The 24,121-nt window shown below is 39.2% G+C and overlaps 2 protein-coding genes across 8 annotated transcripts in view; one reads left to right on the forward strand and one right to left on the reverse strand.

Moving 5' to 3' along the window:
* Positions 1 to 8,742, forward strand: part of EPS8 (EGFR pathway substrate 8, signaling adaptor) — a 139,865-nt gene extending 131,123 nt beyond the window's left edge. For all 6 annotated transcript variants that reach the window (XM_061363915.1, XM_061363921.1, XM_061363916.1 and 3 more), the window contains 3 exons: positions 1,931 to 2,111; positions 2,555 to 2,684; positions 7,289 to 8,742. In XM_061363915.1, the coding sequence (XP_061219899.1) occupies positions 1,931 to 2,111; positions 2,555 to 2,684; positions 7,289 to 7,402 (425 nt within the window). In that variant the 3' untranslated portion in view covers positions 7,403 to 8,742. The remainder of the gene's footprint in view (positions 1 to 1,930; positions 2,112 to 2,554; positions 2,685 to 7,288) is intronic.
* Positions 8,743 to 14,178: 5,436 nt separating this feature from the next.
* The window catches only part of PTPRO (protein tyrosine phosphatase receptor type O), a 151,854-nt gene continuing 141,911 nt past the window's right edge, over positions 14,179 to 24,121 (reverse strand). For both annotated transcript variants that reach the window (XM_061363923.1, XM_061363922.1), the window contains 6 exons: positions 23,574 to 23,708; positions 22,457 to 22,579; positions 21,640 to 21,794; positions 19,064 to 19,199; positions 16,661 to 16,781; positions 14,179 to 15,542 (listed from right to left, as the gene is read on the reverse strand). In XM_061363923.1, the coding sequence (XP_061219907.1) occupies positions 16,677 to 16,781; positions 19,064 to 19,199; positions 21,640 to 21,794; positions 22,457 to 22,579; positions 23,574 to 23,708 (654 nt within the window). In that variant the 3' untranslated portion in view covers positions 14,179 to 15,542; positions 16,661 to 16,676. The remainder of the gene's footprint in view (positions 15,543 to 16,660; positions 16,782 to 19,063; positions 19,200 to 21,639; positions 21,795 to 22,456; positions 22,580 to 23,573; positions 23,709 to 24,121) is intronic.

The following is a 24,121-nucleotide window of genomic DNA, read 5'->3' on the forward strand; positions in this document are numbered from 1 at the left end:
CCGCTGGGGGCTGTTGCTCAAACACAGTTAATGGGCTTTAGGTACCTCGCAGCCCTCAAAAAATAGCTGCTTCTGCAATAGTAATGTCCAGCCCTGCCTGTACACTAGGGACCTACCTGAACCCTGCACAGAACACGCAGTGTAGTACCTTCACAATGAGGATATCATGTTTATTTATGATAATGCATCTAACAATAGTAAAAATCTGTTATTTAACAGCTAAATATTTGTCTTTTGATACAGTCTTAGTCTAAATAAAACAGAAGTCTTTCAAAATCTGTGTAAATAGAAGGAAGATAGCAATTTTTTTGTCCTCTTCCTGTTTTGGAAAAGAAACTGGTTCATGCTTTGATAACATTGCCTAAAGGTTTTACTTCATATCCCATCTCAGACCTTCACATATCACTGAGCACATGTCGTTTTGTCTTCTGTTTCACACTCTAGGGGGAAACAACCCAACACAACACGGCCTGAATGCCTCAAATATTTTACTAGGCATAATTTTTCTGCTTTCAACCTGGGGCTATTTTGTAAAAGAAAGAAGAAAATGACTAAACCAAATTTTGTTTTGTTTTGGGTTTTTTTGGATTTTCTTTGTTGCAATTAAAAATATATCCTAAAAGCCTATGTAAAGCTTGGTTTTATTTGTCTAAATAAAGAGATGTTGGTCTTTGCAGAGGTTTTAAGAGAATTGAAAAGGAGAGAGCAAAACACTTTTGCTATCTTAGAGTTTTTTCATATGGAAGTTATGGTCATTTTCCTCTGTTGCCATCCGTGTAATAGGAGAAAAGGAATAGCTTTTGAAATCTGAGTGCATCAGAGCAGGTGCTATAGTCACTGTGTGTGTATTAAAGTGAAAGTATCGAATAAAGACTACTAAAAATATCTGAGAAATTTTTGAGATCATTTAAAGTTGTTTGTCAAAGGATTTTTATAGCTATTCCAGAGCTACTGCATGGAGAGTTTAACTGTGCTAAATCAGTATCTTCTCTCTGCCCAGAAGATATTTATATCCTTTTGGATTCTACCTATTTTTGTGAAATTATCCATAGCTTTTATATGCATGCTAAAAAATTTCACTGTTGTTATAATTGATTTTGTTGAAATGCATGAAAGCGTCTCGGTTTGTTGCAAGCTAATGACAAGCAACTGAACTAAGTACTTCAGATAAATGGGTTCTGTGAGATAGCGAGTTTGTGCTGTTTTGTTTAATAAATTAAAAAAACCCACAAAGCTTTTGCCCAATTCCTGTGTCTCTGGTAAGAGCAACAATTTTATTTCTTCTCTTTTTCCTTTTTTGTTGTCTTTTTTAACATGAAGTGTGACATTGTTTCAGCTGACCAGTCACTCCAGGCTTGGAGTGCATTTAGATTTCTTAAAACCCCTTCAAAAAATTGATAACTATAATAGCTTATGTGATATGTGTCACCAGCAGGTAATTTTTTTTTCCTATATTGATTTGCACTAAAAATGCGCTAAAAACGATAATGTTTGTGGAAAGTGCTGCTTATCCACAGTGTAAGCCGTCTCATATTTTTTCTTATCTTTTTTGTTTCCATTTTTATAACACAATAATTCTATTTGAAGAATCACAGGCTATGGCAATTGAGTAACCCTCTGTGCTCATTTTATTCCACAGCTTGGGTACTGTCAGACTGACCAATGCCTCTGTGACATCAAGTTCATCTCCTTTTTCCAGGATCTCAGTTGAATGTTGAGGTTTAGGGTTTTTTTTGCTTTTGTTTTGTTTTGCAAAGAGAGGAGTGGGAATATTTAAATCTTCTCTGTGGAAAAAGGAGAATGATAATTTAGTGAGATCTAGGGAATGAATCTTTAAAGAAAAAAGTTTTAATGTGCAAGTACAAGAAATGACCTGTCTTTGATGAAGCAACCTTGAGAATAACTCCTATGAGCATATTTCTCTCTCTAGGCAGGAAATCACAGATGGAAGAAGTGCAGGATGAACTTGTTCACCGGCTCACCATTGGCCGGAGTGCTGCCCAGAGGAAGTTCCACGTGCCACGACCAAACATTCCGGTAGTTAACATCACTTACGACTCTTCGCCTGAGGATGTGAAAGCATGGTTGCAGTCCAAGGGATTCAACCCTGTGTGAGTTTGAGGGAAATCATAAGAAAACTTCTTAAATTATTTTCTTGTCAGTAATTAGGATGTGGCCTGCCCACTTTTTAAAATGAAGCATCCTTCTGAAGACATATCAGCTGCACCCTTGGAAAAAAAGTATTTATTTTTCCATTGTGTGTGTATATATATATTTCAGTATATATGCATATATATTATATAATATCAATATATATCAATGTGGTTATAGGTCTATAGAGATACAGAATACATTTAGGAAAAAAAAGTATCTACTAGCCTCCACCAAAAGGTACTTTTCATACCAGATACTGAATTGACTTAGAGAATCCTGTTGTATAAAGTCTTGTCTTAATATCCCTACCTGATGATGTGGGATGAAGACAATCTACTACTCTCCCTTGATTAGTGTAATTTTGCTTTTTTTCTTGTTTGTTCCCTTGGTGTGACCACAGGACTGTCAACAGCCTTGGCGTGCTGACAGGTGCTCAGCTTTTCTCCCTCAATAAAGAGGAACTGAGGACTGTTTGCCCGGAAGGGTCCCGAGTCTACAGCCAAATTACGGTACAGAAGTCTGCTTTAGAGGTATGTATAACCCTTCTTACTAACTTGATGCTGGGTCACCAATTTTGAATCTGTAGAACTAAATAGCTCTTCCTGTGAGGCAACTGTTTTTTCTTCAGTTCCCATCACATGAATAAACATTATTTGTACTTGAGTTGTTTGAATATGTTGAAACATCATTCAGCCACCAGAACATCAGGTGGGATCTGTAAAGGGGTCCACAGAGTGTTAGAAAAAGTGCATGGTAATACTAAAGTTTAAGACATTGTGTGCTGTAATCAGGTTGTAAGAAGCAAAATCAGCCAAAAAGAACTTTGGGGAAAACAATAGGTGAGTGTAAGATGTCCTTTTTCTTCCTTCTTGCTCTGTCTGGCAATTGGACAAACAGGTAATCCTAGTACTTTTGGTGGTGATGAGTTAGTTTTGCTTTATATTTTTAGAGGAGATACGTTTTATTAGATGTGAAAAAGTGGTAGCATGAGCCCACTGTTGAATCTTAAGACCTTTCAGGTCAATGCTCGGGCATCTGTATTGGTGGGTTCCTTAGTGGGGGAAAACACATTTGACTATTAGCAGAATTTCTGAGATAAGGATTGAAGTGTTATATCTCTCTGGTCATTGCTCTGTGGCAGTCTGCTTTTATTGTAGCAGTATTGTTCCTTAAACATCTTACAAGCTTGTATACAGAGCTGTGCTAGGGAGAACATTTGCCCGTTTTAAACCAGGAGAACTGCAGGTGTATCTGCTTTTTAGAAATCTTTTTAAACTTGCCGTGGCAAGTGGAGAAATGGACTCAATGCTGTCTAGAGGTGAGGCTGACCCAAATGAGAAGCTATATTCTTCGCATCCTGTTTAAAATAAAATCTTGGGGAAGTTTAAAATGTGTTTCCATCCCCACAAGAAGCTGGGACTGTCTGTCTTAAATTATTTTAAGCTTTAACTACCAGACATACTTTCAAAGACAAGTTTATGATGGTGCATATTTTACAGTTTTTACCTGATCAGCATGGATCAGAGAGCATTGATTTCTAACACTGTTAAAATTGCTTTATTCTCTTCCTCAAGCTCTATTTTCCAGTTAGAGGAAGGGAGAAATATTTCACTTTCATTCTTAGGAATATATGTCGCTACAGTCCACAGCAATCCATCATTTCCTAGTGAAGATATCTGTGTATTCAACTTCTCTGGAATGTCAGCTAACTTATTTCAGTTTTGTAAGGGTTCTGTATGCTGACAAGGAAGTGGCTTTGTGGTGGAAGTCAGTTTGAAAAGCAGAGATGCACTGGAATTGTGGAAGTCTTTTTTTCTTTTTTTACCCTGTGCTGTTATTCTGCTTGCCTTGGTTAGGTCTTCCTCTGCGAGTAACTGAGCAGTAAACACTTGTCTAATAAATGCTCTACGAGTGTTAATAAACAGGTACTGATAGTTTAACAAAGTAGTTGAATTTTGTTAGTGAAAATGTAATTGAAATATTTATTTGTTTCTCAGTTATTTGAGATTTAACTGATGGGTTTCAGAATTTATGCAATTCCCGATTGATTTAGCCTGTTATTTACTGAGTTACCCAAAACATTAAGTTGCATCTTCCTTTCTGTCAATGTCAATATTTCACATTGCAAGTTTTAGGAAGGCTGTCCTTGTTTAAGAGAAGCTATAGGAATGAGTATTGCAGCCAAGATATCTACATGTGACCTAGCAAAGATGAGCTGCCGTCTTCTAAACAGGGCTATGTTCTTACTGCTGAAACTCAAAACGCTGCCAATTACAGAAGCATTTAAGCACACACATGCTTGTACCAGTGTCAGGCCCAATTTACAATTGAATGCTTTTTACAAGCTGCTACTGGGTTATGGGTTTGACCACCATAATTGTCCTACATGATTAATCAGTGATAAATTTTCATGAAGTGCTCTGGCATCCTTTATTGCAGTAATTGACCCAGGTGTTAAGTACAAATAGCAATAATAGCCAGAGGCAGAGCAAACCCACGTACTCTCTAGTATTACAGAATTCCATGCCTCATCCTTATTTATTATTTCCACTTGGGATCTTCCACAAGTGTTTCTGGATTCATACCATTTCTGCAAGCCTGACTCTCAGATTTGGGGCTGTGTTATCAAATATGGACAACCAGATCTTTACCTTCATGCATCTTTAATTTTCTTTCTAGTGTTCTTCTACCTCAGGCAGATGAAGTCAGTATTTTGCAATGGAATTCCAATTATTGTTGGAACTTAGTAATGGTACCCTTATGAGGAAAAAAAAAATGTAGCAAAAAAAAAAGAAAAAAGAATGAGAATGTTTTTTACCTTTTTTTCATGGTAATTCTATTTAGCCCTGAATCACACTAGAGTTTAAAACATAAAAGGAAGCACAAAGTTTTGTGGCCCCTGTATAAACATGACCAAGTAACAAACTGCGAGTGCAAGGAAGGTGTTTGGGGCTTAACGGCTTTCTTGAGCCTAGCCAAGCAAAAGCAGAAGGATAACTCTGCATGAGACTGGTGTCTCAACTTGACAGAGAGCTGGACATAACCAGGGCCAAACACCTATTTCTGCCAGATGAAATGGTGGTGGCAAGCAGTGGTGTCTCAGGAGGAGGTGGGATGCACCACACTCTCTGTACTGATCAAAGTATCCCTCTTGGACCTGTTTTCTGGGGCTGCTGCAGAGAGTTGGAGTTCAGCTTGTATGCCAAGGACAGTGCATTACAGCAGCTTGGCTGGTCATGTATATAGATTTACTTTTTCATTGCAAAGTGAAAACACTAACAGTGTCCATAATTATGGGGTTTTCTGTATCCATTTTTCTTAACTTTTGTTGAGCATTTCAAGCTCTGGTGTTGAAAAGTGCTACAGAAGATAAGCATAGAGACGCAGTATCCTGAACATTACCTTTGTCATCTCCAGAAAGTAACACTTCAGGTCCACATTCTCATTGTCTTACTACTCCATCAGTAGGAAGCATGGGCACACATCACTTTAGAGCTGATAATGGTTTCTGTCTAATAGTATCTAGTTGCCTAGAAGAACAGCTTTTTCTCTTTGACACCTTGGTAAAAGGAGCAACCTAGACACAAGTCGGATTGAATGATGGAGTCAAGATCTGGTTGGAGGCTAAACTGGATAGATCACTAAGGCCAAGGCCTGGCAGTCTGTTCCAAAAATTGTATTGCTAAGAACAACCCTAGGGTATTTAGTGGTTCTGTACTCCACCTCTAAGTAGAATGTGCCTGTCGTGCTGTGCCATATGATACATTGCTGCTGGGTCAGTTGAGCAGTGCTTCAAGCTCATCGGTCATGTTGTTATTGATGTTATCAGGAAGGCAAACTGTTTCAGCCCAGCCACTCAGTCCTTTTTAGGAAAATATTTCTACATGGCATCTGATAAAGCACGCTGTTGGCTATCTGCTGATGGTTTTTATGCATGACTTCAGTAATGGGTGACTGCTGCACTTGCTCAGAATCTGAAACCAAGTGGCCAAGGACAAGATGAATTAAGACAAATAAAACTGCTCTCTCACCTTCAGAGAGTAAATTATAAGCCCCTTGCTCTGCCCTTCCACTCTGGGAGAAGAGAAAAATGGTAATTTGCCTAGGAGAATCATTGTAGCCTCCCTCCCTGTGGGCACCTAACCTGTCTGCCAGATAGTGGCATCAGATATTGCATTGTAATGGATATAATGGGATAAAACTAAATTAAATTTTATGTAATTGGATAAATTTTCAGAGTTCAGATCAGTTGAAGGACTTAACAATCCTGCTTCCTTATTCAGAGGCTATTTTGGAAGCTAGTTTTGAGGCTTGGAAGGTCATGTCATAGCCAAATAGCACACTAGCAGATACAGTTCTTGCTTTATAATCCTCTAGTTTTATTCAAAGTCATGCACACTTTGGAAAGTTCTGCTCTAGTGGATATGTATCCTGGCCTTGCTAATAACTTCATTTACATTGTCAAAGCAATGTGTTTGCAGCTTGGTCAGCAGACATTTTTCACCTGAAAAGGTGAAATAAAGCCTGGTCCTCACAGTGCTTCACTGTTGCTAATATAGTAATATGATTCAATACTTATTATTGTACTCTAGGTTTGAAACCTGTGTCTCGGAACAGCAAATGAATAATGGAGTATTGTGTCATGTGAGATACAAGGATTGGGTCCTTGCTTAGGCCATGGCTATGCAAATCCATGTGCATGCATTAATTTTTGTGTTTACATAAATCTAACCTCCCCCCAAGGTTTATAAACTGTGTTTGCCAAATATGATTAACCTTATTTTTAAGTACTCAGGGGTGGAATCCTAAAAACTTTGTGAGCTTTAACCCTGCTTTTACTGAAGCCATATTTCGCCTGATAAATATCCAAAGCTTCCAGGGGCTTGCATGAGAATTAAAGATGCTCAGCAGTGCTGGAAGGAAAGATGACGCTTTTAGTAGGGTTTTTTTTTCAGGTCCATATTTAAGGACATTGTAAATGCTTTCCTATTCCAAATGTTATTTAATCAGATTCTTGGCATATTTTCAGTTCTCGGGCTTCAAGGTGAGTTAAATTGTTCAAACAGCAGAATGTTGGGAGAGGAACTTCATCACATGTCAAAACCACAAATAAACTCTTTTTATTTGTTTCTAGGCTAACAGTGGTAGTTCAGAACTGCAAGAAATTATGAGAAGACGACAAGAAAAAATCAGTGCAGCTGCCACAGATTCAGGTGTGGAGTCCTTTGATGAAGGAAGCAGCCACTAAATGTGTTTTTTCCTTAATTCCATTGTCCATAGCATTATATCATCCAGCTTTGCTTTAGGAAGCAGTGAAGGGGAGTGTCTTACTATATTGTAAACATAACTAGCCACCATAAAGAAAATTTACAGTAGTATCTACAGTATCTACAGAATTCCCTGCTGCTGGCTTCTCATTGTTAAAAGTGAACAGGTGAGAAATTCAGTGGAGGTTCCTGACAGGTGAAAATATTGGCACATGACTCATTCACAACCAAAAATGAGTTGTGGCTTGGTGGAATTACATGGCAGATAAACTGGAAGGTTTTTGTGATTCATGTGAGAGAAGCTGAGCTAGCAACTAAAAAGCATTATAACCCTTCTGTAGTAAGAAGATTCTGAATTCCATCTCTTGCTGTAATGTGCAGTTCTGTCTTTATGGTTCAGTCTTTCTTGTCATGCATTCGGCTGCAGGATGTTTACTTAAGCCATCGATGCCAGTAATCAAAGAGGAAATGTTTAGAGAATGAACAGCAGCCCAGCATAGACTGAACCTTTCTTGAATCACTCCCAAGATGTTTTATTACTAATGATGCTGTTTATGGCAAAATAATACTGTGTACCATGATTTTATCAATACTTCACCTGTGATGAACTATAATATTGCACATGAAGGAATAACTAGAAAAGAGTAACTCAAGTCAGCTCAAAGAGGTGGTGATCAGATCTGCTGTAGGTAGCCATGAGACAATTCACAATACTTTTTTTTTTAATATTGTATTATTTTTTTCATGATACATTTTTTTTGTCTGTAACTTAACCCATCAAAAGAGCAGTGTATAATCTAGACTTCTCTGTGTGTTGATCCCAGATATCAGGTTGTCCTTATGTAAAAAGCTATTGTTCCCTTTATAAATGTAATTTTTTCGCAAAGTGCATTCCTGGAGGCAAAAGGGGAAAGAAAGAAAACATTCTTTCCAGCAAATATTATTTTTTGAAGATCCAATGATTTTTGTCACAAAATACTCTGTTATTTCACATGGTCATGTGATTTTATATATAATATATGTATAATATATAATATATAATATCACTTAATTTAGACAAATTTAATCATCTAGTTTGATTAAGTTTCATAGTGCCTTTTTCACATGAATCAGCTTAAAGTCTGCAATAAATAGTATTTCTTGTCTGTTAAATAGTTGTATCTTTGTGGCTACAAAGATGGTATTGAAATAAGAAAGTGTTCTTGATTTTTGCCATTAGTTTGCTCTTCCTCTGTGTACAAGGGAAAGAAGAATCCTATTCATTTTTCATAAAAGAAAAATTAAAATCTTAATAAAGGTGTTTAGTGCCATTTATTGTAAATGTCCCTACAAATGCTACTTCTGAGTGTTGGTTATGTGTCTGTGTGTATTTTTATATTTAATATATATTATTTATGTCTTTGAAAACTGTATAAGTTCTACACCTGTCATTTAAATGTAGTCTTATCCAGAAATGGGTCTAGAAGTGAAAAATCCCAAACTGAAGACTCCAACTGCCATAGCAACCCCTAAGAAATGGCACCTTGTCTTACCCAGTGGCAGAAATGGTTATTTTCAGTTCCTTTCTCCCTATAGGAAACACTTGAACCAGCACACCTGAATAACTGCATCCATTCATCCTATATATGTAGCTTTAGGGAGGAAGATTGTTTGTCTCACTGCCTGTCCTATAGTTACAGGTCAAACCCAGACTTTCAAATGCTTAATGTATTCTCTGCTTCACATGTAAAAATTCCAGTTCCCTACCCTCTCTCGTAAGCATCCATACCTCACCTGAAGAGTGTTCTGTTTACATCAGTCCTGTACATTGGAAGGTGAATGATTAAGAAAATCAAGATCTGATGCTGCTTTTAGATGCTTCATAACTTCTAAGTACAGGAGTAGGAAACTTTTTAAAAGGTCTTTGAAATTTCACATTTAAAAATCAGAGTCACTGTCTTTTCTCATGGAAAATCATAGAGTGGTTTGGGTTGGAAGGGACCTTCAAGATCATCTAGTTTCAAACCCCTGCCATGGGCAGGGACACTTTCCACTAGACCAGGTTGCTCAAAGCCCCACCCAACCTGGCCTTGAACACTGCCAAGGATGGGGCACCCACAGCTTCTCTGGGCACCCTGTGCCAGTGCCTCACCACCCTCACAGTAAAGAGTTTCTTCCTTGTATCTAATCTAAATCTCTCCTCTTTCAGTTTAAAGCCATTCCACCTCAAGCTATCACTACCAGCCCTTGTAAAAAAAAAAACACCTCTGCAGCTTTCTTGTATGTTACCCTTTAGGTAATGGAAGGCTGCTGTAAGGTCGCCCCAGAGCCTTCTCCAGGCTGAACAAGCCCAACTCTCCCAGCCACAGGACAGCCCTCTGATCATCTTCATGGCCCTCCTCTGGACTTGCTCCAACAGGTTGAATGCTGATTCCATATACCAATGTTAATTACCGAAATATGCAGCCAATATTCATATTGTCTGCAAGCTTATTCTGTCATTCAGCGTATGGTTTGTTTATATCCAGGAGGCATGAGCTCTGAAGCATTTAAAACTTTGTGGAATTTGGCATGTGGAGGTCTTAGGGGAAGCACCCATATTTCATCTCTGAGAGAAAAGAGATGGCTTCACAACTGTTCTTTTGGAATTAGGTTTCTCTGTAGCTGTTGGCTGGCTCTTCCTATACAGGTTTGAACATGGTCAGTGTGCTCAGAGGCATCTTTAGAGGTGCTGGGGAGGAGGAAAAGATAAAAGAGCTTAAGGGATAAGCAGAATAATCTGGGGCTTGGAGGTGGTTTTTTTTCATTTGTTTCCATGGTCTTTCATAGTTTTTTAAGTTAACTAGTAAGTACAACTCAAGCTGTATTTTACCTTTTAAGTTTGCTGAAGTGGACTTTATGATTTCTGCATTACAGTCCATAAGGTCTGAATGCCATTAATGCAACTATTTCCCTTTTTGCTGTAATTTCCTCGATGTTTAAAGCACTGCAGAGAGCTTCACTCCTTTGCTGCACAGTTTCTGAAGTTTCAGTTTGTTTACAATTAGTAGTAATCAAAGAGGAGATCTCATTTGGGGTTCCTCAAATGAAAAAGAAGGTTTTCTTCAAAAACCTCCGTGTCTTAAATGAAAGCAGTAAGATGCAGTGTTTCATTCAAAATGTTTTCTTTAGGATTTGAGCACTGAGGACTTTTTAATTTACATTAATTTTTTAGAATGCTGTGATAGGTGAAAAGGGTCATTGAAAAGAAAAGTGCCTTATTAGGTGTGGAAAAAGGAGTTGCGTTGAGTAATATAGGTACTATACTATTTTGCTGTGAATGAGTCTGCCTTTTTAACAGGGTGGAGAGTGACATTCTTAGCAGTGGATGTTCACTCAGCAGTTTTACACTCTCTAAGCATATACCTTCTAATATTAGCAAGGCATTTCTTCCCACTCCTTTAGTCTGCTCCCTTGGGATGCCATGGGAAAGAAAACCACTGTGAAAATTCACATTAAATTCAGAAAGAACACTTCTAACAGTTATGCATGGAACAGTTTAGTTACTTTCTAGCAATTCAAATTTTAAACAGTGCTTTGCTTAGACAAATTGTGATCTATGAGTGAGATTTTTATACATATTTTTATTGCTCCAAAGCATTGTGCTATATGAAAGTTGGCAGGCTTGGGGAAGCTGGGAAAGTGGTGCAGACTTCCTAATTGTTGATATGTGCAAAAAACAGTGGTTTATGGGGAAGCAGATATCAAACATTATATGATACCCTGAAATGTGTAGAGCTTCCAGTGACTTTGAGTGTATTCGTCAGTGTTTGTGACACGCTAAAAGTGTCCCTGGAAGTGCTTTGCTGGACGGTAACATCAGTCAGTACTTTGCCAGTTTAACTAAGGGAACAAACAGAAACCCATGAATAACTGTATGATGTCTTTATAATTAGAAAATCTGTAGTTTCTATTTTATTGTGGGAAGTGAAGGCGTTTTGGGTTTTCAAAATTTTTAGGACATACACAGAAGCAAGATACAGCTTGAGTATCAGACCCTTGTTCAAGCCTGTATCTCCACTCATTTTCCTGGGCTGCACCTCATGCATAAAGGAAACATGATTATGAATGGGAATCTGTATTTCTGGCCAAGCTACTACTTTATAGGAACCCATTTTTTCTATGATGCTTTTCCTCAACTGTGAAGTCTGTGCAATGTCTAAAACACAAAACAAACAGCCCCAAGTATTGAGTCTGATACATCAAGAGTATGTGAGGGATTATTTCTGTGCTCAGCCTCCCACCTTTGCATACGAGCAAGTGTTATGTAAGGAAATTACAAACATAAGGGAATTTGTAAGCATGCATTGGTTTCTCCATTTAAATATTTTACAAACAGGTTGAATTTTTACTGCAGCTATGTTAAATATTTGCAAGTCAGTGCCTGTTTAACTGACTTTAGCTCTTCAATATCTTTTTGCAATTTCTCTGTAGTTACATGCTTAGGGTGTATCTTTGGCCTTTTACTAGCTCCTCAGCATCCGTTATTAGGATATTTGTGCTTCTAGTTCATAATAATAGTTGTAGATTAAAGATTGAGATGAAAGAAAACAGGAAGACTTATATACACTTCTTAGCCACCACTGCTGCTTGTCACAGAGGCAGCAAAGCTTAACTCTCCCCCCATCCATGTCAACAGCACTAAATGTTATCTTCTCACAAGAAATGGCTGAATGCAACTGCAACAGCCTGAATGCAACTACTGTTTTCACACAAGCCCTTTAAAGGGTTGGGAGTGGGAGGGATGTGGCGTGACTGTGTGGTTAATGAGCGGATGGAGGGTAGAGCCAATTTGGTGTTTAACATTATGCTGTTGAATATTTGACAAGGAGCAATTTGTCGTCTTTAGGTGCAGGAAAACCTGTGTAAAATGAAGTAAAGCACAAGTAAAGCTTCCCAACCTGTTCTTCGTCCTTGGGTGAGGATGGAGAGAAACAGTTCTGAAGACCCAAATATGTCATGGCTCTAAAATCTCCTTAGCTCTTCTGAAACATTTCCTTAGATTTACTTGTTTGTTCCTTCCATGGCAGCATCTACAGCATGAGTCAACAAGGAGAAAACCTGCCCTGATTTTGATTAATAGTCACTCATTGTGCAGAACTGCTTTTACATACATCTGGGTCAGTAGATACTGTGAGAACAGCAGATCAATACAGAGCATCTATAACGTATGTCATCAGAGCTATAGGGGTGAAACCCATAATTCAAAAAAACTATTACAAAAGCTGAAGCTTCAGTCAGCTTTACAGCTGTTGTGACTTGAGAATTTTATTTTGATATATGCTGGAAGCCATATCAACATGCAGTGTGAGTCCAAAACATTGTTCTTTTGGACTTGACTTCAAGGAGAGTGACAAGTTAAAGCCAAAAGGATGACTTGTCGAGTCAGGCTAAAAGGCTCTGTATGAGTCTTCTAAAAGACAGAGTGTCATCCAGACTATTGCATTGCTTTAGTTAACGTCTTGTACTCTGGGAGAGATGGTTTCCACTGCCATCCAAACACACCCAGTTACGCAGTTTTTGCATACAATATAGGGTAGGAAAAGCTATTTTTTCTGAAGAATTTTTCATTGTAATTGATTTTGTGATTAAGTAGCTATTAAAGGAAAAATACACACCTGTTACTGTGCAAACAGAATAATTTTTTGACATGCATACAAAAACTGTCTAGTAAATTGAGGCTATTCAGGCAGTATCATTTGCACCAATGCGATTTTGTCGTCTTTGCAGCAATTTTGTACCCTGTCATGTTCAGCCAACCTTCTCTTACAGCCAGCTCACACTGTGATATTTTGTGTGCATGAGGTGTTTAAAAGAAACCTACTTACGCTGGACTATGATACAGAATAAATGATACAGAAAAAATCAGTGGGCAATGGCCAGCAGGAGGGAGGAGGCAGTGGATGAGAAAGCAAGAGCATTTGTGGTTGCTTTTTGTTGGGTTTTTTTGGTGGTGTTTTTTTTTCCCCATTAGTTCTCTATAGGGATGTGAACATACTCATTTTCTGAGTAAATATATAGTGAAATGCTGAAATGCTTATGAAAAAGCATGGAGGAACAGTCAGAATGGCCAAATGCTCATTTATAATGCTGTCTTCTGTTCAAACTAGGCCAGACAAATCTTTACTGTTCCTACTGAAATGGCAAGCCCTCCAGCTGAGGCTCACTGGTGAAATAAGAGATGTGTAATACTGAAGCCTTTCTAGTTAGCAATCCACTCCCTGAAGACAGGGCTCTCTGCCCTTTTGCATCCACCTCTATGCAGATTATTTAGAGAAGTGGCATCTCTGCTTCTGGACAGGGCTAGTGGCAACTGTGGAAATAGTAGATGCATGGAAAGGGAAGGGTGGGACAATTCATATCATACCCATTAATAATCAGAGGTAGAGTTCTGTTTCTTCAGTACCCTTCACAAAGACCTGTTTTATTGTGGGATTATGGTAAGACTGTGCAGTTTTGCATAATATATATGGGATAGTTTGAAGGAAATTCCCCACTGTAACCAATATGACAATGAAGTAGATATTAAAGGAATATACACCTATTTACCTGCTAGTGGAATAACTCTTTGGAAGAAAAGAATGCAAATATCTGAAGGAGGTTATCAGGGTCCTGGAAGTAGCTGAGGTACTGAACTACACCCTGGAACCCTGACAGGCAATAGCAGACCCCAGAAAGAGTGAATATAAAGCATATGCGGGTGCGTTTGCTGTTTTGCCAATAGTGAGTTCTTCACAGGTAAGCAATCCAGTGTGTTTACTTTCAGTTCAAGTTTGTTTTGTTTACATTGAGTACCATTGCTGCTAACTTCCAATGAGGTGACACAAAGCAACAGGTTACAAAAATGCCATCAACATCCATTCTGACAGCATCCATGTCACAATACACAAAGATGTACCGGAATTATACAAAGACAAAAAAAAATATATATATATAGCTAATTATTCTGACTAGAAATGAAACTGACAGCGAAAAAGAGCCCCGCCCTCACCCCGAAGCCCCTGCAGGAATCCATACTGATGCTTTGGCAGCCTTGTAAGCAATAAAGCAATAACCAGCCCTTCTCATGCCAAAACCTTGTTTTTGTAACATAGTGAATTCCTGGCCTGGAGAAATAGTCACAACTGTTAAAGCACTTTTTATTTCCCACCCCCACCTCAATCAGCTTCACATTTTTTACACAGGGTTAGTACTTATTAAAAATAATAAACAAATGAGGGGTATAGGCACCACAGACTGCTTGAAGAGTTAAATTCTATGGAGTAATGGAGTTTAAGATATCCCAGCTTGAAACTCAGCTACCCTTCAATTAGATTCAGTAAAACAAGAGCCTGATCAGTGGCATTACTGAAAAGGTTGGCTAAAAGAGTGGTCCCTCTGCTTTGTTAGTACTAGCACAGTCAAGAACCGAAACCATCCTGGCTCAGTGTCGGCTGCCTGCATCAGCTTCAGGCTTCGTGTTTTGGATTTCTGCTCATCAGTCCATTCCTTGGGTCTCGTGCTCCCCCTAAACCCCATGTACATCAGTGCTGTAGGAAACAGTCAAATCTATGTACCCAGCAACTCTCCCCACCCTCCCAGCCCCTTTTCTCTTCACAATCTCCAGATTTCTTCATGTATGTTCATGCCTTGCTATTCACTAATGAGGTATTATTAGATACTAACAATGCCTGTTCTCCTATGGACGTTAGCACAGACCAGTGACACATGAAGAAAGCTCTTCAGTCAACCATTAAAAAAATATTGCACTTACTTCAACCTTAAGCCCAACCTGCACAGAAAGAAAATATTAATAAAAGTACTAAACAAAAACCCAACATCTGGAGCGATCAATTTTCTGCACATAAAAGTGTCTTTTCCTTCATGGTGTTTAGTTGAATTTGGTCCAGTATTTAAAAAAAATGTCCAGAAATGAAACAGTTCGAAAGACACCGCAGGCTCGTTAAGGCTTTGTCTCCCCAGTGCTTCAGAAAGGTAAAAGTTTCTTTGTTTGTCCGTGTACTGCAAAGCAGCGGTCTCTCATGGCAGAACAACTGGTCATTCAAACCATCATCAGAAAAATAGTCAGAAGCAAGGGAAGATGGGTGTGCTTCATGGTCTCACCTGCAATCAAACAAACAGAATGCTTTAGAAATAAAGGAAATCCATACAGTTCTTGGTATATATTTTACCAGCCCTCCATACAGGCTGGACTGCAGCCCACCAGTACAAGTAGCTGGGCTCTGGGACTCAGGTTATAGACAGTAAACTACCTGAACAGCAGGAAAAGTAAGGCAAATTGGAGTTCATTTACAGGCAGGCGAATGGTGTACTCAGAGGCTAATAAAGGTGCGTGTGCAACACCACAGACACAACAATGGAGATGGCTGGTGGTGGTACCCACAGCCCAGCTCTCCAGCAACTATCCAAGAAGCCACTTTGTGTTGAAAGTCTGTAACTCCCTGCTTCATCCAAAAGCAAATATTAAGGTTATGGCTGGGTTGCTTGTTACTGCCACCTAATGAACTAAAGCTCATTAGCTTAAACAGCAGTCCTCACAGCTTGCCCCCACCATCAACCTCCTGGGAGGTCAGAGCCATATGTTTTGCTCTGCAGGTGCGGACTGCACACAAGAAGTCGGGCACTGGGACTCAGTGGAAAGGCAAGATGGTCACTTCACTTACGCTAATGGCAGTAGCAGTCTGAGACACTTCCTGTTCCCTGGTTCTATCTTATGAAAAAATTCCCCAGTGTTTCATGTCAGAGGTGTTTAGTTACCATCTCACCCTCCAGCAGGTTCTGTTGCCAGAACAGCAGTGCTCCAGAGCATCCCTAAACCATTGCCGGCCTTAAACCACTGTAAACCTGGCAGTTAGTTGGTGACTTAAGACTGACTGAAGATATTGAAGTCCTCCCCTCCTTTAAGCTTTGTAAGGAGCGTTAGGGCAAAAGGATGGGAATGGTTAGATGGCTCAGCTCACTCAGGATTTCCAGATTCTCTTATTCTTTGAGTGAGCCAACATACTCTTACAGTGTCATGGAAGTATAGCAGATTATTTACTGAGAGAGGTTAGAGGGATTTTCTTCACACTGTTCATGTGAACATGGGGGAGGAGGCCCAGAAAGCTCCAAAACACCACCAAAGCACCTGGAGCAAATGCCCATGTTGCTGGTTGCAGCTAAGAAATTGGGATGTGAGGCTGCAGGCGTGGCACAGGGCCAGGCTTGCCTGACTTACTTACCACCTGTGACTCTGAACTAGGACTTGCTGACGTTCTCATATATAACATCACTGATGCAGAACTGCTGCTTCTTCTTTTGCCACATCAGTTGCACACACTGGTGAATAAAAATGTATTGTTCCTGGAAGAGAAGACCAAATGAGCAGGCATTTTTGCACCTCAGAAAGCATGACAAAAACCCAAACAGTGAAACAGTTTGATAGCGCACAGTAACAGCCTGCAATGCTTCTTTGTCTCTCCCTTCCAAGACCCTCTCAATGTATAGTGTGTTGTCAGGTCCCAAAATAATAGCCAGCAATTGTTAAAGATACATAGCAGCTGAGGAAGCACGAAATCCACCTGAGCTGCCCTGGCATCATAATCTCTTACTAATAACCTGAATGATGGTAGGAGATGAGAACAGAGTAGAACAGAATAAAGTGTAATAATTCCATTGAATCTCAGCTAAAGTAGGTCTGTTTTATATAGCCTGAAATGAATCCCTTCCCAGAAAGGTACCTGAATGTTTTATGTGCAACCAACTGCATCCATGCCACATATACACCTGAAATATTTTAATGAACTTATTTCATATTCCTTGGTGCTTGACTTCTTTGCCAATAACAAGCTGAAATCTGATTTTGTTCACAGAGCAGTTAGTCAATTATTTGGGGAGTTATCAACCTCTGTGCAAATGACACTGTAAGTAGGTCAGATCAATCACATGGCACTGTTACATTTGTGGATAGGTTTTTTGTGCAACAAGGCTGTGATTATCTTTGGGTTTGGTTATGGACTGGCTTTTCTAAGTATTATCATGATACGGATTAAACCCTGTAATGCAGTTTGGGAGAATCTTAATTGATGACTTTTAGATTTCAAAGAGAAAGTAGGTAAACCCTGATGAATGCTTACATTATGTGCACTAGGTGCAAGGGAGTGAGTGGCGCCCAAGCAAAAAAAGGAGTCACAAAACCTAAGTCTGAATTTCAGCCCCTGTTCTGAGTGGTCTGCTGATGCCAGGAGATATCAATGCTTCAGAGGACAGAATTGCTTTGATTTCCTCTAGTTTGAAGAAATTGGTTTCGACTCAACTGGTATTCTCTGCTCTAACCCCCTTTTGGGGCCTGTGCCATTTGTTTTCTTAAACGGCTCAGTGAAACACTGCCAAGTTTCCAGTGTACGAGGCAACATGAACTCAGGTGAGCTGTGTGTGGTTTCAGGTTTTATAAGGAAAGCTTTCTCTGTGGCCTCTGCACCTGAGTGTCTGTGTCACCTGGTGACCTCTGCAGCCAGGTTTAGACATTGCCTGGAGCAGCAGGAGCCCAGCATCTGCCAAAGCCCAGCCCTTGACATCAGCGCCAGGCAGGCAATGGGTTTGTACATGGGAAGAAAAGAAAAAAAATAGAAAGAATTGCATCACCTCTGGAGTGCTAAAGCAATTGCAGCTGAAATCAGCATCAGGGTTTCAGATCTGCCTTTGGGTCAGTATAGTGAATTGTGGTGAAAACCTGTAGCTGGATAGGAATGATTTGGAATGGTCTGAGAATAATAATCATTTTTTTATTTATAGATGCTAGTTGTTGTCATTGCAGGTTTTCTTCCTCCTCTCTCCCTGCTAAGTCTTTTTGGCTTTGCTCTAGATTCAACAACCCTTGGCATTAGATTATCTGCCAGACCTACCCTGCAAACAGTGATGGTGGCACTTCCAATTATATGGAGTTTGCCAGCTTACACTGTGTGTAACCAATGAGGAGCTCAACAGGCATGAAATCTTTCCCTCATTAGCAGAGGAATCAGGATGCATTAAAGCTTCTGCTTTGCAAAAAGATTTTGTGATTTTTTCCATTATATATTCTGACAGTATGACTACTCTTCCAGCATTTGCTTTGCAAAAATGGAAAAAGAACTACGCAGCAGATGTTTGGGCATGGAGAGGGGCAAGAAGTGTGCCTGGTAATCTCACAATCCTTTTATCTGTTTTGCTCACTATTTGTATTACCTCTGTGTAACTTGAGTTCCTACGCTTGCCCAGATGGTACCCTCTTGAATAAGCAGGAATGGCTGTCCAATACTGATATAATTTCATGGGCCATTAATCCTCTCAGCAAGCTCAATTCTTTTCAAAATGGTTTGAAAATTTCATATGTTAATCTATTCTAATGCATTTTTTTCATATTAATTTCACAGAAGGTGAGAATAACCCATCCCCCTGGAAGACATCAGTGAGATTGTAGATATGTTATCAATCCATCTATGCAGCCAATTAATAACATGACAATATTACAACAAAGATGAAAATTTTATTGTATCTATTCATAGCTATTTTGTCAAGTGTTCAGGGGGAATAACATGAAGACACTATAGAGATGTATGAAATAGGTCCGATGATATGTTCACAATGTTGAAGTAAACTGATTTTACCTCTGTCTGCACCATGGACATTCTGTAGGACCGCATGTCAGACACCAGGCCCAATATATCTACGAACTCATGATCACGGATGTGCTGTAAGAGCCGATCCAGGGCTATAAAGGTTCCTGTTCGTCCCACTCCAGCACTGCAACACACAGTTATGCATCTCATTTTAGGCTTTTCTGATGGAGACACACAGGAAAATCAGTAGTATTGCAAAAAGCAGGTGTCCTGCAGCTGTGATAATCAGATGTAGCTAATCTGAAGTCAGACAGGTTGGTTAATCAGTATGACTCAAAACCGTGCAATTCTTCATCCATTGTTTATGCAGTTATTCCACCTTCCTACACTCCTCTCCATGCACTCACTTACAAAACGTGCAATGTATATTCATCCACTCGTAGCTGCCTGCTCCTCCTATTTTCACTGCTCCCCTCAAAGATTTCATGAGACATCTTTAACTACAGTGACTGCAGTCGTAACTGTAGAGACTCCAGTTCCTGCACAGAGGCAACTGGAGTTGAACCTGAACAATTCAGCTTCACAGCTCTCCACACTGCAAAGCTCTTGGCTTTGCAAAGGCAGTGCACTACTGAAGTTAACCCTCAAAGGACAGACCACCCAGAACTGTCTACTCCTAGACATCTCTCTTGGAAGCACTAGATAGAATAGCCAGCAATCACTTGGCTAACAAATTGTTATCCCCCCCGAAAGAGAAGCTTAGTGACTAGAAAAAAGACATACTGTTTTGATTTAGAGATTCGTATGTGTGTATGATTCTTTGACTGTGATTTCACATGTAATGTTTAAGCCTGATTTCATTAGAGGTATGGTTTTAGAGGTTTTATGGAGTTTCATATAGCATCCCAACACCATACCTACTATGAAGGATAGAAGTGTGTCTTAGCAAAAGTTCTTTCTGCTGTCTTGTCATGTCTTTCAGAAAAGCCTTGGAAATACTTGCAATAAAGCGTAACAGTTCATCTCAACACAGTTCAACATAACTGTCACAAAACATGTTGGGGTTTTTTTTTTTGCCCGTGTTTAAGAAAACTGTCAACATCTCAAATAAGATGAATACAACAGAACTTCTGATTCATTCATTGATAAATTCATTTTGTGACTTTTTAACGTTTGAGCAATTTCTGTAGGAGTTGACAAATGAATTGTTCCCCCCTACCACTCATTTCACAGCATTGCTACTTTTAATCTATATTGTTTAAGATGTACAGTATACAATAAAAATACTATCTGAAAACACCGTTTTTTGCTGCTAGAAGCATCCTAATTAAAAAGAAAATACTACAGTTGTTACCCAGCTCTCTTTTACTTGCTTCTATGCATTCCCAGAACAAGCAAGTGGTATATAAGCAATCTGATTTCGCAATGCTATATATAATAATCTTTTCCTGCCTTTCTACCACCTTTCTCAATGTTAGGACTCCCAAAACAATATCCCTTATGAATTTCTCCATTAAGTTACAGGGGAGGGCTGTGTGATTTGCTGTTGTTGTTTTGCATTCCAGTAGAACATTAAGTGCTGTATCTGGAAACTAGAAATTATATTGCTATAAAAGATTGTTTTCTGGGAAGGAGCTCTCAGAAGTGTGCAAAGTGATGGCAAGAGACAGTCAGTGCTGATCATCATATCAACACCAGGAAAGACAGTGTTGGAGAGTGCTCACTCATTGTGCAGCAATCTAGCTGCTGCCTCTAGGGTGGGTGATGTAGGGTTGGCTGAGATTAATCTCATCACATCTTGACTTCCATTAGAATATGTCACCATAACGTACATATGTTCACCCTCTGCAAACCATCTATTTACATATATCTGAGAAACCTATTGCAAGTAGCTATTTGAGTGAGGAGCTACAAAGCGGATTGAATTTAGTTAAGAGAACTGCAACAGGAACCAATCTGGTATGATATCACAACTAACATGGTAGCTGCTCCTAGAGAGGACAAGTAAGCGAGTATCTTAATAAAGTCCAGATGATGCACAAGAGATAAATCTGACACTATATAAAACAACCTTCCTCCAAAAAAGAAAACCAAACAAAAAAATCCTATATAACTGTTAGGATTGGATACTGGTATTACTTCTAGCACAGCATACTGCTCTTCATGTCACTTCCTGAATGTACCGCAAACGGAATGCCCAGAGGAGATCTGCACGGAGACATACTATTCACTGGAGCTGGTTCTCTCTGGTGTTAAGGATAAAGAATTAGTCCCCTGCTTTGACTACAGTGAGGCTGGGATTTCAGCCCACAGCCATAGACACCAAGGCATTTCTTTGTAGAGCAGAGTCATCTCTTCGAATGTTATCAACAAATGGCTTCAGGAGCACAATGGGCAATCCTGATGTACACCAGCTCAGAACCTGACCCTGAGCTCTCATTTCACACCTTCATGGTATGGATAGTGTGGTCTGTCCAGCAGTATGCTACTTCTCTGCAGATGTGTGTCTCTGTGCACATCCTCCTCCTCTGGTCACTGGAAGGACAGATCTGGGGGTTCCAATGGTTTTCCAATCTATTTAATGAGTTACAGCCTTTAGTTCTCCATTTCCTTGAAGCATTTACCTGCAGTGAATAATCATGGGACCTTTAGTCTTTGCTGATTTCTGCCTGACCATCTGTACAAACTGAAGGATGCTTTCAGCAGCGTTGGTGGTGGGGACACCATGATCTGGCCAGGCAGTGTAGTTAAAATGCATCACATCTTGCACCTCATCAGCCTAATGGGAGAAGCAGAACAGCAGCATGTTCACAGGAGTTTTAACAGTGCAGTCATACTAAGTCAGACCGAGGTTTTTCTGTCATTTTGTAGTGTGTTGTTTTTTGTTTTTTTTTTTCCCAAATACAGCCTAAGAATGTGAAGGCAGCCAAAAAAATGGCAAAGAATTTACACACTATTTGATTAATAAGGGCAGGGGGTATCAGGACATCATTATCAAAATGGCATGAACTCTTTTTTCTGGGTTTAGGATTTGGCTCTTGCTTTTTTCCCTCATAGTGGTTCAATTTTATTTTGCTTTAAAATCAAGAACTGTTGTATTTTTCAAGTTTAAGATTTTTTCCTCTTTCTATTCCATTCCCTCTCCTTTCTCATCTTGCCACAGATAAAAAACAAATCTGCTGGCAAAAAATCAAGACTGGACTCTTGAGAATTTTTCTTTTCAAGTTTCATAGAAAAAATAAAACACCAAAAGGGAAGAAAAAAAGAAAAACATTACAGGGGCAAAGGAAAGATTTAGAAAAATACTCATTATCATAAAAAAAATATTGCTAAAAGCTCTAGAGGCCTTAGGTGAAATAAGATTCTCAACACAGCACATTTTGTCTCAGAGACTTAAAGGAACTCAAAACATGGGGAGAGGTAGGAGTTGTCATCACTTACATAGCTAATTCTGAAATTCCTATAAACCCAGTCTGTGTGCTCCTCCTCGGACAGCATCTCTACTGTGATGTCCCCATATGCAATGGGCTCTTCTGTAAAAGGCCAGTAATGATCACATTTCACCTGAAAAGGAAAGAAACATAAACATGTTTTTATTTATATAAATATGTATGGATATACAAAAAAGCACAATCAAAAGTATACTGAACCTCAGTTTTAGAAATGTCTACAGCACTATTTACTTGATGCTGTGAGGTAATATATCCTGCAATGATTTTCAGATTGATCATTCCTATTTGTGTTACTATGGACATAAGCTGTGCATTGGTTTTCTGAAGGGTAGCATTAGTATAGTGAAGAATGGGAATAGATAGTTTCTTTTTAGATTGTTTTCCTAATACAATAGGTCTAAAAGGAAGAAAACACAGGTAATTGGAATATACATATAAAAAAATAAGTTATATTCCAAATATTTCTATGACGATGTCAAGGAAAACGTAAAGCATAATACTTGTATTTTATCATTATTTAAACTTAGAAATGCAGAGTCACAGAGTGGTTGAGGCTGGAAAGGACCTCTGGAGGTCTTCTGGTCCAATTCCTCTGCTCAAGCAGGGCCTCCAAGAGCCATCAGGACCATTTCCAGACAGCATCTGAGTATGTCCAAGGATGGAGACTACACAACCTCCCTGTGCAACCTGTGCCAGTGCTCAGTCACTCTCACAGTAAAAAAGTGATTCCTGATTTCAGATGGAATTTAATATGCTTTAATTTGTGCTCACTGGCTTTTGTCTTATCATTGGGCACCACAGAGGTCTCCCTTGTCTCCATTCCCTCCCATCATATATTAATAAAAAGCAACAAAATCCCCAGAGACTTCTCTTTCACAGCCTGGAGAGTCCCAGCTCTGTCAGCCGCTCCTCATGTGAAAGATGCTCCAGTCCCTTAATCATCCTGCAATGCCTGCCTTAAGTGTATGAAGTGCCATTCTAGGTCTCATTATGATGCTTTCTCATGATCAGATAACAATGAAAAGATATAAAGATATTCACTCACCAGAGAACAAGTATATTTTCAGAATAGTCTTTTATACTATGTGCAAGATTTTGCTACATACCCTTCTTTTCTCATTACACTGAGTGAGCATAACAATAATTTGAGATTTCTGCTGGAGAACCATCTTCCAAAAATCATTCCTAGTTTCTGGCAGTGGTCCTTGGGTTGCAATATATTCCTGGGGTGAATGATAACCCTAAGAAACAAAGAGATGGGTGCTGTTTACCAACATGATTACTGCTTCAGAATACGTATATTTCTCTGCCATACGTATTTTTTTAGCTTGCTCAAGTTCAATTTGTACTTCAAAAAGTGATTTCTAGTATAAAGAAACTACTTCATGATATTTTTTAGTTTATTTTGAGATTACAAATATTGCCAGTTTTCAGTGCTCCCGAAGTGTAAGCAATCTAGAATGAAGGACAGAAGATGAAGCTGTTGCTATATGAATCCTTTTCCCAGAGAGCAGGAAAGGCAACGTTAAAAAAACAAGTAATGGGAATCCTAAATCAAAGTTCCAGGTTTCATTGAAGGGTTTGCTCAGTTATAGGCAAAAATCCAGTTACAGATGCTTAGCTTGCTAATCCCAAACAGTGGGTGACTTTCAGT

This window comes from Neopsephotus bourkii, unplaced genomic scaffold (assembly GCF_033783945.1).
Source record: "Neopsephotus bourkii isolate Nb327-2 ecotype Australia unplaced genomic scaffold, CSIRO-AGI_Nbou_v1 NB_1183, whole genome shotgun sequence".
NCBI classification, from domain to species: domain Eukaryota; kingdom Metazoa; phylum Chordata; class Aves; order Psittaciformes; family Psittacidae; genus Neopsephotus; species Neopsephotus bourkii.